General features: G+C 41.6%; 1 protein-coding gene across 1 annotated transcript; it reads left to right on the top strand.

The window, feature by feature from the left end:
* The first annotated feature begins 295 nt into the window (after positions 1 to 295).
* LOC129822458 (adenylosuccinate lyase-like) lies at positions 296 to 17,280 on the top strand. The gene is made up of 11 exons (XM_055880753.1): positions 296 to 544; positions 3,447 to 3,650; positions 3,782 to 3,826; positions 3,984 to 4,063; positions 6,955 to 7,173; positions 7,318 to 7,408; positions 8,883 to 8,952; positions 9,332 to 9,570; positions 14,059 to 14,148; positions 16,551 to 16,727; positions 17,001 to 17,280. Exons 1-11 carry the CDS (start codon positions 410 to 412, stop codon positions 17,085 to 17,087), a joined length of 1,437 nt encoding a protein of 478 aa, XP_055736728.1. The 5' UTR covers positions 296 to 409; the 3' UTR covers positions 17,088 to 17,280.
* The last annotated feature ends 1,086 nt before the right edge of the window (positions 17,281 to 18,366 follow it).

Genomic DNA, 18,366 nt, shown 5'->3' with positions numbered 1-18,366 from the left:
ACTGCTTAAAACTATAATTGTTCAGAATGTGTAGGTTTAGTAGTTAAAAAGAAAATAAATAAAATGTATTTGTTCAATAATGTGTAATTGTTCAATAATTCAATGTGTTTTAAAAATAAAAATGTGATCATATAAAATGTGTTGTGTTTATATTACTATTACAAATATATGATAATAAACAAACAAATATAAACCAACAAATGTCAAATTATATTTTTTGCCGAGATGGCCAGTCAATTTGAGTAACGCTAATGTGTATTCTACGTAATGACACAGTTTTACGTAATTACGCAATGACATCACAACGTCATTTAGCAACTTTTAGCAACAAATCGACCTGCCTATAGCGATTCCCCTGAAAATTAGTTGGCAACACTGGACGCATGCTGGTGATAAGCACGTTTTAGTTATGGACGAATTTAGTAAGTATCGTTCGCCGCTGGTGTCTCGATATGCCAGCAAGGAAATGGCCTACAACTTCAGTGACAGGAAGAAATTCACAACGTGGAGAAAACTGTGGATCTACCTGGCCAAAGCGGAAAAGGTGTTAGGTGTTTTTTAATAACTTAGCTAGCCATCATGGATGAACATGTATGCACGCCCTCGTCTGTATAGTTTTCCAAATATATTTTGACGTCTATTGTAAAAGTTGCGACCTTGAGAGACTTCAAGTTCCCTGCTCTAAATATGAGGACCTTACAGTAAATGAACAGGTTCAGAATATGTTTGCCTTCCAAGAGACAAGATGCGAACCATAGTAGGCAGCAGTTAAACAAGCTAGTTTAGTTAGTAGGATGTAGTGTCTTGTGATAGTCATTGCATGGTTGTGGATTAGGGCTGTAACAATGCATGTAGTTAGGCCAACAACTGGGTACTGTTGAGGAATATGTCAGGAAAATGACTGGTCAGGTTGGTAAAGTAAGTTACACTAGTCCAGTGTTAACCTATCCTGGTCCTCGAGTACCCCCAACAGTATTTTTTTTTTTTTTTTTTTTTTTTTTTTTTGTAACCCTGGACAAGCACACCTATTCAACTAATCATCAAGCCCTCAATGAGTTGAATGAGGTGTGTTTGTCAAGGGCTACAACAAAACTGTGTACTGTTGGGGGTACTCGAGGACCAGGTTTTGGAAACACTGCACTAGTCAATCAACTCTGTAGTAGTCCTTCAGATTTAACGTTATCCCCTTCAATGAATCTAGACTCTCTAACTTAATGTCTGGGTTCCATATATTTTTCAGCCTCATGACCACACTGCAAATTCCAATATTCCACTGCTGTTGGGCTGAACTATTTGGAAACTGGATATGTCTAGTTAGTCCACATGAGTAAAAGTGCAGACTTTGAAACCTAAATAAGTGTTGCACAGCAAAGACCTTTAAGAGAAAAACACTAGGCAATTTTTTAAAATCTAATCTTTTTTTTTTACTAGGCAAGTCCATTAAATACAAATTCTTATTTACAATGACAACCTACTCCGGCCAAACCCGGAGGACGCTAGGCCAGTTGTGCGCCACCCTATAGGACTCCCAATCACAGCCGGATGTGAGCAATTTTGTTTTGATTAGCTTAAAGACAAAAATGACTTCCACAACCCTTCTAATTTCCAGGGAAGCTGTGTGTGTGTAATTAACGTTACTATCAGACCCTCTGTCAAGTGCATCAGCTCATCTGATCTGTTAGTGGAGGGGAAATGGACTACACAAAAGTAAGGATATAGGCAAGGAAGGCCAAAAATGACAAAATACAGATACAAAATATCATAAAGATCAATGTATCAAAATAAATGACAAAATACGTGTGCAAATAAACACTACATGGCTAAAAGTTTGTGGACATCTCCGTAGACAAACATTGGCAGTAGAATGGCCCATACTGTAGAGTTCATGGACTTCATAGGATGCCACCTTTCCAACAAGTCAGTTTGTCAAATTTCTGCCCTGGTCAAGTGTTTCTCGTTACTACATGAGTAGGTGTCAACTTTTTGACTGATATTGTACATTTATATTTAATTCATTTAGCAGATGCTTTTATCACACCATAGTGCCATCATTCTGATACCAATGTAGGGTGAAAGGGGAGCCATAAAATGTGAACAACTATACAAAATTATATAGTAAAGTATTTTGGAAATATAAAGTACATTGGAGTTTAGTTCAGCCCGGTGTAATTCAAAATACTCTGAAGTAATTAAAATATGTATTTTTAATACATATAACATAAATTGGGCAGGTAGCCTAGTGGTTAGATCATTGGGCCAGTATTGAATCCCCGAGCTGAAAAGGTCTGTCGTTCTGCCACTGAGCAAGGCACTTAACCCACTGTTCCCCGGGCGCCGAAGATGTTGATGTCGTTTTAAGGCAGCCCCCCCGCACCCCTCTGATTCAGAGGGGTTGGGTTAAATGCAGAAGACACATTTCAGTTGAATACATTCAGTTGGACAACTGACTAGGTATTCCCCTTTCCCTAAATACTGGTCATCACTGCCTATGGAGCCTTTTACCAGCTCAGCTGACACGCACGCACAGGGCCATGGGGGTGTTGGAAATCTCTCTTCTCGCACTCGCTAGTTGATACTTTAAACTTGAATGTACATTGTGTTCCCATACAAAACATTGTTTCGTCAGATGTCAAGTAGCAAGTTGGGCTACAGTGTCTTTCTGTTGGGGTGTGGGTTGTCTAAAATAGCCAGGCCAAAATGGCAGGGTAATAGGACACCCCCTGAGAGTTAGCCTCTTTACTCTCCCTTCTCCTTGGCCCTAAGTAACCCTTCTATGTTTTCAGATATGTAAGTTGTATACAATATGGTGGAAACTCCACCACTGCACTGCCTATAGCCTACCTATCCAGAGCCAAGTAAAAACCATTGATGTGTTACTTACGGCTAAGGAGAGGGGTAGGGAGGGAGTTGAGACGCTGCCCAGTAATGTCACTCGCTATTTTCATAAACACAGGGCCAACCTCCTGATCTCCTACTCAAACACCACATTCTATTTCTCAATGGTTTTAAATAGACCTACCGTGATGAAGATTGTGCTTGAATAGTTTTCCTAATTACTGTGTGAGATATGGAGCAAAACAACAACACATCTAGCTATCTGTTTGAAAGTGATCGGAAAATGTTGACCCACTTTCTGAACCGTTCCACCTCACGTCCCATTGACCCAATCGGCTTACTTTTTATTACATAGGAGCCTAAAATGTGCAACTACTACAAGTTGCAACGATGTTTCGGCTTAAAAAAGCTAGGGAACACTTGATAAAGTAGCTAGCGCTTACACTGAATGCATATCCCAGAGTATCAGCCACAATGACCAGCTGCAGTGCTTTCCCTACACCCCTAGGGTACCATCTCTAACTGTCCCTGCTCCTCTTGCCCCCCCCTGACCTCCAGGATCTTGGTCTGCTCCTTCTAACTCTCTCCTCTTCTTATCCTCCCTTCTCCAGGCTCTTGGCCTGCTCGTCACCGACGCCCAGGTGACCGAGATGGAAAGCCACGCTGAGGACATCGACTTTGCCATGGCGGCGGAGGAGGAGAGCAAGCTGAGGCACGATGTCATGGCCCACGTGCACACCTTTGCCCACTGCTGCCCCACCGCTGCTCCCATCATCCACCTGGGCGCCACTTCCTGTTACGTGGGAGACAACACGGTAAGAGAAGCCCGAGGACCACGTTATTTTAGGATGAGTGTGCTTAATGGTCATGTTTGTTTCTCATAGGTATATGTACAACTGAGATTGTTATGCATAATGACTGATATACCTGCTGTTTTTTCTCCCAGGATTTGATCCTGCTTCGTGACGGTTTTGACATTCTCCTGCCGAAGGTAAATTAGAGTTGTTATAGACCAGGAACGATTAATACTACTACCCCCAGGGCAGCACTAGATGCTGATAGTATAGTCTAAAGTTATGTGTAACTTTTGTTGAAAATGTCTGAGAAAGTCAACCAAGTAAACTAAAAACAATATTCTGTCTCTATAGTTGGCCAGAGTGATCGACAGACTATCAAACTTTGCTGAAAAATACGCTGGTCTCCCCACCCTGGGTTTCACACATTACCAGTAAGTATGAACACCTCAGGAGGTTCGAACTTCTATATTAGTCCATGAGCGTGACCCTCAAATTTGGGCTGTCGGGCTCACTTGGGCCGACGATGTCTCAGTGGTTTTCCTCAATGTTTGTGTCTCTATAGTTGGAAAATGTGTGATAGCAGTGCAGCAATGGTAGCGTTCTCTGTGTTATCAATCTTTATTTCATCCCTCCATCCCATTTATTTTCCCCATAGGGATTTTACCCTATGACAAACAATGTCAGTTTTGAACAAGGCATTGCTCACGTATAGCCTTTTCTCATATATCATTGGAAAGCTTAGCTTCACCGCTATCCATCAGACATATTTTCAGAATTTTCAGGTCAACAGAACTTTGACCTTTGACCCTTAGGGTACATATAATAATTACCTGTGTAAGTCACTTAAAGGAAACCCTGACACATTTTAATCTTTGTTTGACAAGTGGTTCTGAAAGGTCATGAATTTACCTTTCAAATTATATATAATATAATTTAGACTTGAGTGAGCCCGACCAATCCCCCCCTGGCTCATGGACTATATGTGCCATTGTGGATACAGGTGAAGCCGGAAGTTTACATACACTTAGGTTGGAGTCATTAAAACAAATTTTTTGTTAACGAACTATAGTTTTGGCAAGTCGGTTAGGACATCTACTTTGTGCATGACACAAGTAATTTTTCCAACAGTTTACAGACAGATTATTTTACTTATAATTCACTGTATCACAATTCCAGTGGGTCAGAAGTTTACATACACTAAGTTGACAGTGCCTTTAAACAGCTTGGAAAATTCCAGAAAATGATGTAATGGCTTTAGAAGCTTCTGATAGGCTAATTGACATAATTTGAGTCAATTGAAGATGTACCTGTGGATGTATTTCAAGGCCTACCTTCAAACGCAGTGCCTTTTTTGTTTGACATCATGGGAAAATCAAAATAAATGCTTTTAGGTCAGCCAAGACCTCAGAAAAATAATCGTAGACCCCCACAAGTCTGGTTCATCCTTGGGAGCAATACAAACGCCTGAAGATAACATGTTCATCTGTACAAACAATAGGACGCAAGTATGAACACCATGGGACCACGCAGCCGTCATACTGCTCAGGAAGGAGATGCGTTCTTTCTCCTAGAGATGAATGTACTTTGGTGCGAAAAGTGCAAATCAATCCCAGAACAACAGCAAATGACCTTGTGAAGATGCTGGAGGACACATGTACAAAGTATCTATATCCACAGTAAAACGAGTCCTAGTCGACATAACCTGAAAGGCCGCTCAGCAAGGAAGAAGCCACTGCTCCAAAACCCCCATTAAAAAAGCCAAACTACGGTTTGCAACTACACATGGGGTTACAACTACACACAAAGATCATACTTTCTGGAGAAATGTCTTCTGGTCTTATGAAACAAAAATATTACTGTTTGGCCATAATGACCATCGTTATGTTTGGAGGAAAAAGGGGGATCCTTGCAAGCCGATAACACCATCCCAACCGTGAAGCACGGGGGTGGCAGCCTCATGTTGGTGCTTTGCTGCAGGAGGGACTGGTGCACTTAACAAAATAGATGGCATCTTGAGGAAGGAAAATTATGTGGATATATTGAAGCAACATCTCAAGACCTCAGTCAGGAAGTTAAAGCTTGTTCGCAAATGGGTCTTCCAAATGGACAATGACCCCAAGCATACTTGTGGCAAAATAGCTTAAGGACAAGAAAGTCAAGGTATTGGAGTGGCCATCAAAAGCTCTGACCTCAATCCTATAGAAAAGTTGTGGGTAGAACTGAAAAAGCATGTGCGAGCAAGGAGGCCTACAAACCTGACTGTCAGGAGGAATGGGCCATAATTCACCCAACTTATTGTGGGATGCTTGTGGAAGTCTCCCCAAAACATTTGACCCAAGTTAAACAATTTAAAGGCAATGCTACCAAATATTGAGTGTACGTAAACTTCTGACCCACTGGGAATGTGATGAAAGAAATAAAAGCTGAAATAAATCATTCTCTACTATTATTCTGACATTTCACATTCTTAAAATAAAGTGGGGATCCTAACTGACCTAAGACAGGGAATTTTTACGAGGGTAAAATTTTATGAATTGTGAAACTGAGTTTAAATGTATTTGGCTATGGTGTATGTAAACTTCCGACTTCAACTGTATATCCCATTTGTCTATGAACACTCATGGTTCCTGTTAGCAGTTGATGTTATTCTTCAATAACACAAACCCCAAAGCAAATCAGGGGGAGATAAATGTATTTATTTGAAAAGGACAAATCATAGCTGTTATGCTGGGAGGTAGATGTTCATTCCCCCTGTCCTCAACTTTTCTCCACAGAACAAAGGAACACGATGCCATTTATATCCCCCCCCGCCCTAGCCTGGGGTTGACCAATCAGAAGTCCTTGCAGTACAACTGGGCCAATGGCCAAATAACAAGTATCCTGTTCCAGACTCAATGTACAGATCAATGAAAACGTGGCACATGTAGCTCCGAGTCTGACATTCCATAGATTCTGAACAGCTGTTGAACTGAAGACAAATTATTTCCATTGACAATTCCCTATTGACCATTGGTACTCTATTTATTTTTTAGTTCTCCTGTCCTCTCATCCTCTACGTTGTGTATCTTCAAAATATTCTGATATTCCTCTAGGATTAAAGTGATATATTCAGTGCTTCTGAGTCCACTTTATTCTCTGGCTTATTTCTCTGTCTTCATCTTTCAGTTTTTATTTAAATCTTTATTTTTTTCTCTCCACATTTTATTGGAACTTTTCTCACCTTTCTGTATTTTTTTTTTGTCTTCCACCTCTCGTTTTTTTCATTTATCTTTCTCCTCCACCCCTCTCTCTCTCTGCCCCTCTCGCTCTCTCTCTCTACCAGGCCGGCCCAGTTGACCACAGTGGGTAAGAGAGCATGTCTGTGGCTCCAGGACCTGGCCATGGACATGCGGAACCTTCAGCGTGCCCGCGAAGACCTGTGTTTCCGGGGGGTGAAGGGTACTACGGGCACCCAGGCCAGCTTCCTGCAGCTCTTCCAGGGGGACCATGATAAGGTGGAGGATCTGGACAGAATGGTCACAGAGATGGCAGGCTTCAAAAAGTGAGTTCAATTTATACTTTTATGTCAACAGTCTCTTGAGTTTCCTATGGACCACAAGTTTTGTAATTGGAGCCTAGTACAAACAGATCCCTCATAACTTTAAAAAAATGTTTGTTCTCCAATCCTGTTAATTTTTCCTCCCAGGGCCTACATGGTGACCGGACAGACGTACAGTCGTAAGGTGGACATCGACTCCCTCTCTCACCTGGCCAGCATGGGAGCCACCATCCACAAGGTCGAGATGAGATTTTACTTTTGTGGAAATCAGTTTGTCATCGTTACAGCCCAAAGTCACAAGTCTATATACGGAGAAACAATGCCTCCTGGTGGTCTTTAACCTCTCTAGGGTATGTGGGACGGTAGCGTCCCACCTCTTCAACAGCCAGTGAAACTGCAGGGATCCAAATTAAAAACAACAGAAATCCCATAATTAAAATTCCTCAAACATACATGTATTTTACACCATTTTAAAGATACACTTGTTGTAAATCCAGCCAGTGTCCAATTTCAAAAAGGATTTACGACGAAAGCAAACCAAACGATTATGTGAGTTGGTGGTGACCTAACATATTCGTTTGTGGTGCTTTCGCTGAAAAGCCTATTTGAAATCGGACACTTTGGTGGGATTAACAACAAGATTACCTTTAAAATGGTATAAAATACATGTATGTTTGAGGATTTTTAATTATGAGATTTGTTTGAATTTGGCGCCCTGCACTTTCACTGGCTGTTGTCATATCATCCCGTTAACGGGATTTTATCCATAAGAAATTTTAATGCAACCGCTGTGTCAGATTTCAAAAAAGCTTTACGGAAAAACCAAACCATGCAATAATCTGAGGTCGGCGCTCAGAACCCAATCAAGACAAAAATATATCCGCCATATTGAGCAGTCAACAGAAGTTAGAAATAACATTATAAACATTCACTTACCTTTGATGATCTTCATCAGAATGCACTCCCAGGAATCACAGTTCCACAATAAATGTTTGTTTTGTTCGATAATGTCCATTCATGTCCAAATTCCTCCTTGTTTTTCTAGCGTTCAGTACACTTTCCAAACTCACGACGCGCGGGCAAGTCCAGCGGAAAGTATGGACGAAAAGTTTTAAAAAGTTATTACAGTCCGTAAAAACATGACAAACGAAGTATTGAATCAATCTTTAGGATGTTTTTAACATAATTCTTCAATAATGTTCCAACCGGAGAATAAACTTTGTCTTCAGAATTGCGATGGAACAGAGCTCGCTCTCACATGAACACGCATGTTCAGCTCATGGTAGACCTTACTCAACCCCCCCACATTCAGCCCCATTTCACAGTAGAAGCATCAGACAAGGTTCTAAAGACTGACATCTAGTGGAAGCCTTAGGAAGTGCAACATGACCCATATCCCACTATCTTCAATAGGGAATGAGTTGAAAAACGACCAACCTCTGATTTCCCACTTCCTGGTTGGATTTTTTCTCATGTTTTTGCCTGCCATATGAGTTATGTTATACTCACAGGCATCATTCAAACAGTTTGAGACTTCAGAGTGTTTTCTATCCAAATATACTAATATGCATATTCTAGCTTTTATGGCTGAGTAGCAGGCAGTTTACTCTGGGCACGCTTTTCATCTGGATGTGAAAATACTGCCCCCTACCCCAAAGAAGTTAACAGTAGTGGAATGACCCACAGGTAATAAATTATACTCTCCTCCTCAGATCTGCACTGACATCCGCCTGCTGGCTAACCTTAAAGAGATTGAGGAGCCTTTTGAGAAGGAGCAGATCGGTGAGTTATAAGAAGGAAATTGGTCCACTTCCTACCCAGGTATAGGGGAATCTAATCCCTAAACTAGGTTGAATCTCGATTCCTCGCGTCCTCTTTCCTTGCAACTTTCTCAAAGCGGATTGGAGCAAAAGATCAGAAGATCCTTCCCCTCTGATCTTCTGCTCCAATGTGCTTTGACAAGGAGCTGTGGAGGAAGGATGTGAGGAATCAATAATATACAATTGAGTTTCGGCCCTAGATTTCACTTTAATTAAGGCACCAACCAGTAAAATATCCTGATGGCTCAGAGTAAACAGCTAGTTTAAGTTCTTTCCTAAATGCCAACCCATTGTTACTTGTCTGGGTCCCACTGACAGTCTCTCCCCCTCTCCCCCACCAGGCTCCAGTGCCATGGCCTACAAGAGGAACCCAATGCGCTGTGAGCGTTGCTGTAGTCTGGCCCGCCACCTGATAGCGCTGCTTGCTGACCCCCTCCAGACCGCCTCTGTCCAGTGGCTGGAAAGAACACTAGATGACAGTGCCAACAGGAGAATCTCTCTCCCTGAGTCTTTCCTTACCGCTGACATCATCCTCAGCACCCTGCAGAACATCACTGAAGGCCTGGTGGTCTACCCCAAGGTAGATTCATTGAGGTTTATTAGATAAGTAGAAGTAGTAAGCTTCTCCAGACAGAAATTGAGGATAAAAACACAATAAACCCGGATGCTTTTTTCCATTGTCCTCATAAGGTATTATCACCACCGTTTTAAACCTTGTCATTTCACGAGTAATGCACACAACTGCATCTCTGCACACAGAGGAACATAATTCAACTCACACTTTCTTGCAGGACATCAGACTGTTAAACAGCCATCACAAACAGAGGCTGCTGCCAACATACAGACATTGGCTACTTTTAATAAATTGATCACTAGTCACTTTAATAATGCCACTTTAATAATGTTTACATATATTGCATTACTCATTTCATATGTACATACTGTGTTTTATTCCATCTACGCATCTTGCCTATGCCGCTCTGTCATTGCTCATCCATATATTTATATATTCTTATTCCATGCCTTTACTTAGATTGTGTGTATTGGGGAATTGTTAGATATTGCTGCACTGTCAGAACTACAAGCACAAGCTTTTCGCTACACTCACATTAACATCTGCTAACCGTGTGTATGTGACCAATAAAATGTGATTTGATGTTATGTAGGGTTGTAGCGGTACACACATTCGTACCCGAACCATTCGGTACAGGGACCTCTGTTTGGTCAGCACTGTGAGTGAATATAGCACACACAGTTGAAGTTTACATACACTTAGTTGGAGTCAATAAAACTCGCTTTTCAATCACTCCCCAAATTTCTTGTTAACAAACTATAGATTTGGCAAGTCGGTTAGGACATCTACTTTGTGCATGACACAAGTAATTTTTCCAAAAATAGTTTACAGACAGATTTATTTCACTTAATTCACTGTCACAATTCCAGTGGGTCAGAAGTTTACATCCACTAAGTTGACAGTGCCTTTAAACAGCTTGGAAAATTCCAGAAGATAATGTCATTATTAGAAGCTTTAGAAGCTTCTGATAGGCTAATTGACATAATATGAGTCAATTGGAGGTGTACCTGTGGATGTATTTCATGGCCTACCTTCAAACTCAGTGCCTTTTTTGTTTGACATCATGGGAAAATCAAAAGAAATCAGCCAAGACCTCAGAAAGAAAATTGTAGACCTCCAGTTTCCAAATGCCTGAAGGTACCACATTCATCTGTACAAACAATAGGACGCAAGTATAAACACCATGGGACCACGCAGCCGTCATACCGCTCAGGAAGGACACGCGTTCTGTCTCCTAGAGATGAACGTATTTTGGTGCAAAAAGTGCAAATCAATCCCGGAATAACAGCAAAGGACCTTGTGAAGAGTCCTATATCGACATAACCTGAAAGGCCGCTCAGCAAGGAAGAAGCCACTGCTCCAAAACCGCCATTAAAAAAGCCAGACTATGGTTTGCAACTGCATATGGGTACAAAGATCATACTTTTTGGAGAAATGTCCTCTGGTCTGATGAAACAAAAATAGAACTGTTTGGCCATAATGACCATCGTTATGTTTGGAGGGAAAAGGGGGATGCTTGCAAGCCAAAGAACACCATCCCAACCGTGAAGCACGGGAGTGTCAGCATCATGTTGTGGGGGGTGCTTTGCTGCAGGAGGGATTGGTGCACTTCTCAAAATAGATGGCATCATGAAGCAGAAAAATTGTGGATATATTGAAGCAACATCAAGACCTCAGTCAGGAAGTTAAATCTTGGTCGCAAATGGGTCTTCCAAATTGACAATGACCCCAAGCATACTTGCAAAATGGCTTAAGGACAACAAAGTCAAGGTATTTGGAGTGGCGTCACAATGCCCTGACCTCAATCCTATAGAAAATTTGTGGGCAGAACTGAAAAAGCTTGTGCGAGCCAGGAGGCCTACAAACCTGACTTGGTAACACCAGCTCTGTCAGGAGGAATGGGCCAAAATTCACCCAACTTATTGTGGGATGCTTGTGGAAGGCTACCTGAAATGTTTGACCCAAGTTAAACCATTCTAAAGGCAATACACTCAATTGGAATTTGGTAGCATGTAAACTTCTGACCCACTGGGAATGTGATGAAAGAAATATAATCTGAAGTAAATCATTCTCTACTATTATTCTGACATTTCACATTCTTAAAATAAAGTGGTGATCCTAACTGCCCTAAGACAGGGACATTTTAACTAGGATTAAATGTCAGGAATTGTGAAACTGATTTTAAATGTGTAAAAGGTGTATGTAAACTTCTGACTTCAACTGTGTGTGTATATCTATCTCAGAATGGGAGGATCCTCCATCATTGTTTAAATTTCCAGTTAGGGAACATTTCGGTTTCCTAGTAGAAGCAAAAATGTATTGAACTTTATTAGTGCATTATTTTGCCCAAGATGATAAGACATGAAGAAAATGGCCAAGTCATTAGTGTATTCCTTCAACTTTCTGAAGAGGCAATGGCGCGGGATGCCCATGTCTGTTATATAGCTGTACACGATGATGCTAATGACAGCTGTCTTCTGGTAGATGGAAAGTCTTTCCCCAAAACCTTCTCAATGAAATGTTAACTACAAAGTAAAGTATTCAGACCCTTTGACTTTTTCCTTATTTGGTTATGTTACAGCCTAAATCAATTTTAGAATAAATTATAATTAACATCTACACACAATACCCCATAATGACAAAGCGAAAACAGGTTTTTAGAAATGTTTGCAAATTTATAAAAAATAAGAAAACACCTTATTTACACAAGTATTCAGACCCTTTGCTCTTGAATTCACTTGTATCCTGTTTCCATTGATCATCCTTGAAATGTTGCTACAACTTGATTGGTGTCCATCTGTGGTAAATGCAATTGATTGAACATGATTTGGAAAGGCACACACCTGTCAATACAAGGTCCCATAGTTGACAGTGCATGTCAGAGAGAACCAAGCCATGAGGTCGAAGGAATTGTCTGCAGAGGTTTGAGACAGGATTGTGTCGAGCCACAGATCTGGGGAAGGGTACCAAAACATTTCTGCAGCACTGAATGTCTCCAAGAACACAGTGGCCTCCATCGTTCTTAAATTTAATTTGGCCAAACTGAGAATTTGGGGGAGAAGGGCCTTGGTCAGGGAGGTGACCAAGAACCCGATGGTCACTCTGACAGAGCTCTGGAGTTCCTGTATGGAGATGGGAGAACCTTCCAGAAGGACAATCTTCTCTGAAGCACTCCACCAATCAGGCCTTTATGGTAGAGCGGCCAGACGGAAGCCACTCCTCAGTAAAAAGGCACATGACAGTCAGCTTGGAGTTTGCCAAAAGGCACCTAAAGAGAGAAACAAGATTCTCTGGTCTGATGAAACCAAGACTGAACTCTGCCCTGAATGCCATGCGTCATGTCTGGAGGAAACCTGGCACCATCCCTACGGTGAAGCATGATGGTGGCAGAATCATGCCGTGGGGATGTTTTTCCACAGCAGGGACTGGGAGACTAGTCAGGATCGAGGGAAAGATGGAGCAAAGTACAGAGCGATCCTTGATGAAAGCCTGCTCTGGAGCTCAGACTGGGGCAAAGATTCACATTCCAACAGGGCAACGACCCTAAGCACACAGCCAAGACAACGCAGGAGTGGCTTTGGGAGTCTCTGAATGTCCTTGAGGGGCCCAGCCAGAGCCCGAACTTAAACCTGATCGAAGATCTCTGGAGAGACTCTCCATCTAACCTGATAGAGCTTGAGATGATCTGCAGAAAAGAATGGGAGAAACGCCCCAAATACAGGTGTGCCAAGCTTGTAGCGTCATACCCAAGAAGACTTGAGGCTTTAATCACTGCCAAAGGTGCTTCAACAAAGTACTGAGTAAAGGGTTTGAATACTTATATTAATTTAATATTTCAGTAAAAAAATATATATATATATAAATTAGCAAACATTTATAAACCATTTTTTTGCTTTGTCATTATAGGTTATTGTGTGTTGATTTGATGATTTAAAAAAAAAAAAAAAAAAAATCTATTTTACAACACGGCTGTAACCTAACAAAATGTGCAAAAGGTCAAGGCGTCTGAATACTTTCCGAAGTCACTGTTTACCTGGCAGAATGATCTCATGATTATTTGCATCAATCCAGTAGTGATTTGTTCAGCAAACTCTGCAATCACATGTGCTACAGAAACACTGTTAACCAAGCAAGGCTCTTGCTGGAGTGCACCTAAATGAAAGGGTACCTACACCCAAAGATGAAATGTATTTGGTTTTTGCCAGACCTATAAAGTCTGGTGCATTGTTAGTTTTCAAAATCACTTTAAAAGAAAAACATTTTTATTGTGCCCTACATTATATGGGTTAGTTTGACATATTTTGCCAAATCTAAAATCAACTACAGTAACTGTTGCCTTTTTAAAATGTTCCTGCTGTACCGAAACTAAACCAGGACCCCAAAATCGCAACACGTACCGAACCCTGGGTTTGGTGAACCGTTACACCCTTAATGTTATGTATCCCATTTTCATCTATCTTTCCCTCTCGCTTTCTCTCATCCTCTCTCTCTCAGGTGATAGAGAGACACATCCGTCATGAGCTTCCCTTCATGGCTACAGAGAACATCATCATGGCTATGGTGAAGGCTGGCGGCAACAGACAGGTACACACCCTTCTAGTACCGCATGACGCCACACAACTTTTTAGAACAGAACATATTTCTCAGACTCCACGTTGCATAATTAGTCCTGGATTGTATACCTTTCCGTTACTCTTTTTCCTAGCTTCACTTGAGTCCAGTGCATCTATTCCTCCATCAGTTTAAAATATAATTTAGCTGTGATGGTGAGTGGGGATGCAGAGCCTGATGAGTCTTCTGTTACATGTACATTTTATACATCAGTGCAGCGAGCAAAGTCGATACATTGCGTCTTTTTCATCGCCCGGTATAACCAAGAGCACGTGCCAGTCTGAGTAGGCTTTTCAGTTGCAAGTTTGCTGTCACGCAGCCTCTGAGTGACATGGAGGAACAAGGAGGCACTGTTTTGCGACAGGCATGCTTGCAGCTTTACAGGAAGGAAAATAGCCTGTCTATAGCTTAAAAGGTGAATAAAATATGACCCATATTACTGGAGCTACCCTTTTCTTCAGGCGTGATTTCGCGCACGTCTTAGATAATGTCACAATGTTCCGTCCCCTTTTAAACTAATCCCGGGTTGTCATGTTATCAAACTAATAATTAGCATGGCTGATAACATGACATGACTGAACAACATTGTTAACTAGCTAGCTAACAACCTGGTAACTTGACAGTAGGTCTAGACAAATTTGATTGGCACGAGCAGACAGGAAAAGGGTCTGCTACTTATGATATTTCCTTCAAAGGCAAGATTCATACAGGCCTAATGTGAGCGTAAACTATACCACAAGTCAATCTCTTTCTGGTGCTCATTAAATTCTGTTTGGCACCGAAGTTGGGAACTGTGTCTGTGAGAGAACTGAAGAGTTAAAGTTTAATACAGTGGTCTCCCCTTACTGCTACAATGACTGCTATTTTACTCCAGCCAAATCAGATAGGCCTTTGCAAATATCAGCCGTTCTATGCAGTTTTCTAATATACAGTGTGAAGTTAATTCAATATGTCTTGTATTGAGTGTGTAAATATTAGTGATATGTTTTTTGCGTAGCACATGCGCAAAATGTTTAGGAAACGGGAACAAGCGTCCGGAGGGCATACAGGATACTGTATATTGATCAAAAATATATACCCAACAGGTGTTGGTCCCATCTTTCATGAGCTGAAGTAAAATATCCCAGAAATGTTCCATACGGTTATTTCTCTATACTTTTGTGCACAAATTAGTTTACATCCCTATTTAGTGAGCATTTCTCCATTGCCAAGATAATCCATCCACCGAACAGGTGTGGCATATCAAGAAGCTGATTAAACAGCATGATCCATTCACAGGTGCACCTTGTTCTGCTAGACAATAAAAGACCACTCTAAAATGTGTCGTTTTGTCACACAACACAATGTCACAGATGTCTCAAGTTTTGAGGGAGCGTGCAATTGGCATGCTGACTGCAGGAATGTCCACCAGAGCTGTTGCCAGAGAACTAAATGTTAATTTATCTACCATAAGCCGCCTCCAACGTTGTTTTAGAGAATTTGGTAGTATGTCCAACAGGCCTCAACCGCAGACCACGTGTAACCACGCCAGCCCAGGATCTCCACATCCGGCTTCACCTGCTGGATCGTCTGGGTTTGCACAACCGAATAATTTCTGTACAAACTGTCAAAAACAGTCTCAAGGAAGCTCATCTGCATGCTTGTCGTCCTCACCAGGGTCCTGACCTGACTGCAGTACAGCGTCGTAACCAACTTCAGTGGGTAAATGCTCACCTTCAATGGCCACTGGCACGCTGGAGAAGTGTGCAATTTACAGATGAATCCCGGTTTCAACTGTACCGGGCAGATGGCGTGTGGGGGATGTCAACCATGCTGATGTCAACGTTGTGAACAGAGTGCCCCATGGTGGCAGTGTGGTTATGGTATGGGCAGGCATAAGCTCCGGACAACGAACACAACTGCATTTTATCGATGTGAATTTAAATGCACAGAGAAACCGTGATAAGATCCTGAGTCCCATTGTCGTGTCATTCATCCACCGCCATCACCTCATGTTTCAGCATGATAATAGACGGCCCCATGTCGCAAGGATCTATACACAATTCCTGGAAGATGAAAATGTCCGTTCTTCCATGGCCTGCATACTCGCCAGACATGTCAGCCGTTAAGTGTGTTCCAGTTCCTGCCAACATCCAGCAACTTCGTACAGCCATTGAAGAGGAGTGGAACAATGTTCTACGGCCACAATCAACAGCCTGATCAACTCTATGCGAAGGAGATGTCTGCTGCATGAGTCAAACTTTTTTTTAAAGATATCTGTAACCAACAGATGCATATCTATATTCCCAGTCAATACCTTTTGAAATTGTTGCGTATTTATATTTTTGTGTAATCACACAGTAACAGTTTCTCTCGTGCCTGTGTTCTTGCTCCAGGACTGCCATGAGAAGATCCGTGTGTTGTCCCAGCAGGCTGCAAACGTGGTGAAACAGGAGGGGGGGGACAATGACCTTTTGGCCAGGGTCCAGGCTGACCCCTACTTCGCCCCTATCCTGGGCCATCTTGACAACATCCTGGACCCCAAGACCTTCATCGGCCGCGCCCCCCAACAGGTACTATACAGAACACCCCACTACCCGTTATCTTTGTTTTTCACAACTTGGCCTCAGATTAATTGTCAGATCTTTTTAACATACCTTTAGTTCAACAGAAAATAATCTCCAGCACACTGGGGGTCTTGGTACAGATTTCATGGTGGCAAAATATCCATTCAATCTGAGCATCAATATCACCAGTGTGCTCTTTGGTATTTAGTACAGTATACAGATTTTCTCCATGCGCTTATAGTTGACGCACCCTAACTCATCATTCTGTCTCCCGCTCAGGTGGCGAGGTTTCTCTCTGAGGAGGTACGCCCTCTGCTGGAACCTTACAAGGCCGAGATTGACGTCAAGATCGAGCTGGAGCTCTAAAACAGGGGACACTGACCTGTACAACTACTAATTTAACACTTACTTAGTTTTAACCAATTCTGAAATGATGATATTGTTTTGCAGGTCAGGAGTGGCCTTTTCACTAAAACACATACTGTTACACACCAAAATAAACCTCATGACTGACTAATTGCGTGCTGTATTGTAAGACAATAAAATACTGAAATCAAAAGTCGGTGAGTTTGTAATGTAATGCTAAACTAGCAGGGTTACAACGTATACATACAGATACTTTTGTACCTGTTTCCTCCAGCATCTTCGCATGGTCCTTTGCTGTTGTTCTGGGATTGATTTGCACTTTTCTCACCAAAGTACATTCATGTCTAGGAGACAGAACGCATCTCCTTCCTGAGCGGCATGACAGCTGCGTGGTCCCATGGTGTTCATTCTTGCGTCCTATTTGTACAGATGAACGTGGTAACTTCAAGCGTTTGGAAATTGCTCCCAAGGATGAACCAGACTTGTGGAGGTCTACAATTAAAAAAATTCAGTCGTAGCTGATGTCTTTTGATTTTCCCATGATGTCAAGCAAAGAGGATCTACGTTTGAAGGTAGGCCTTGAAATACATTCACAGGTACACCTCCAATTGACCCAAATGATGTCAATTAGCCTATCAGAAGCTTTTAAAGCCATGACAATTTTCTGGAATTTTCCTAGCTGTTTAAAGGCACAGTCAACTTAGTGTATGTAAACTTCTGACCGACTGGAATTGTGATACAGTGAATTATAAGTGAAATCTGTCTAAACAATTGTTGGAAAAATTACTTGTCATGCACAAAGTAGATATCCTAACTGACTTGCCAAAACTATAGTTTGTTAACAAGAAATGTGTGGAATCTGAAATTTTAGGGCCTACGTCTGAATTCCATACTGTTCCAACACATTTTCCTAAATGAATGTAAGATTCACCAAGTAAAACATCAACATGGTGGTTAATGAAATAACTTGTTAGCTATTTGAGGCACAGTAAACCTATGGAGACTAAAGGACCCAGCTTCCTCTTCAAATGGTTGTGGTCAAAGGTCCTTTGTCCCACCAATCTTTATTACCAAGAGCGTCATTATAGGAAGCTGATAATATTGGTGCAGTGGGACCATTATTCCACTCATTTATTCCTTTGTGTTTGACTTATCAAATGCTGAACAGTAGACGCCCTGTTACAGCTTTCAGTCTAGAGAGAAAGAAGAGTATATCAAGTCCTTCTGAAATATTTTTGGTTTCACAATAATTTATGGTAATGTGGTTGTGTGCGAGAGA

This window comes from Salvelinus fontinalis, chromosome 2, assembly GCF_029448725.1.
Source record: "Salvelinus fontinalis isolate EN_2023a chromosome 2, ASM2944872v1, whole genome shotgun sequence".
Classification (NCBI taxonomy): Eukaryota; Metazoa; Chordata; class Actinopteri; order Salmoniformes; family Salmonidae; genus Salvelinus; species Salvelinus fontinalis.
This window is presented reverse-complemented; position numbering and strand designations above follow the sequence as displayed.

Excerpts from the sequence above, each read along its gene's own strand:
- LOC129822458 (XM_055880753.1), top strand. The coding sequence starts at position 410 with ATGGACGAATTTAGTAAGTATCGTTCGCCGCTGGTGTCTCGATATGCC. Across the intron at positions 3,651-3,781 it reads GTTACGTGGGAGACAACACG|GATTTGATCCTGCTTCGTGA; the intron begins GTAAGAGAAGCC and ends TTTTTCTCCCAG. Across the intron at positions 7,409-8,882 it reads TGGGAGCCACCATCCACAAG|ATCTGCACTGACATCCGCCT; the intron begins GTCGAGATGAGA and ends TCTCCTCCTCAG.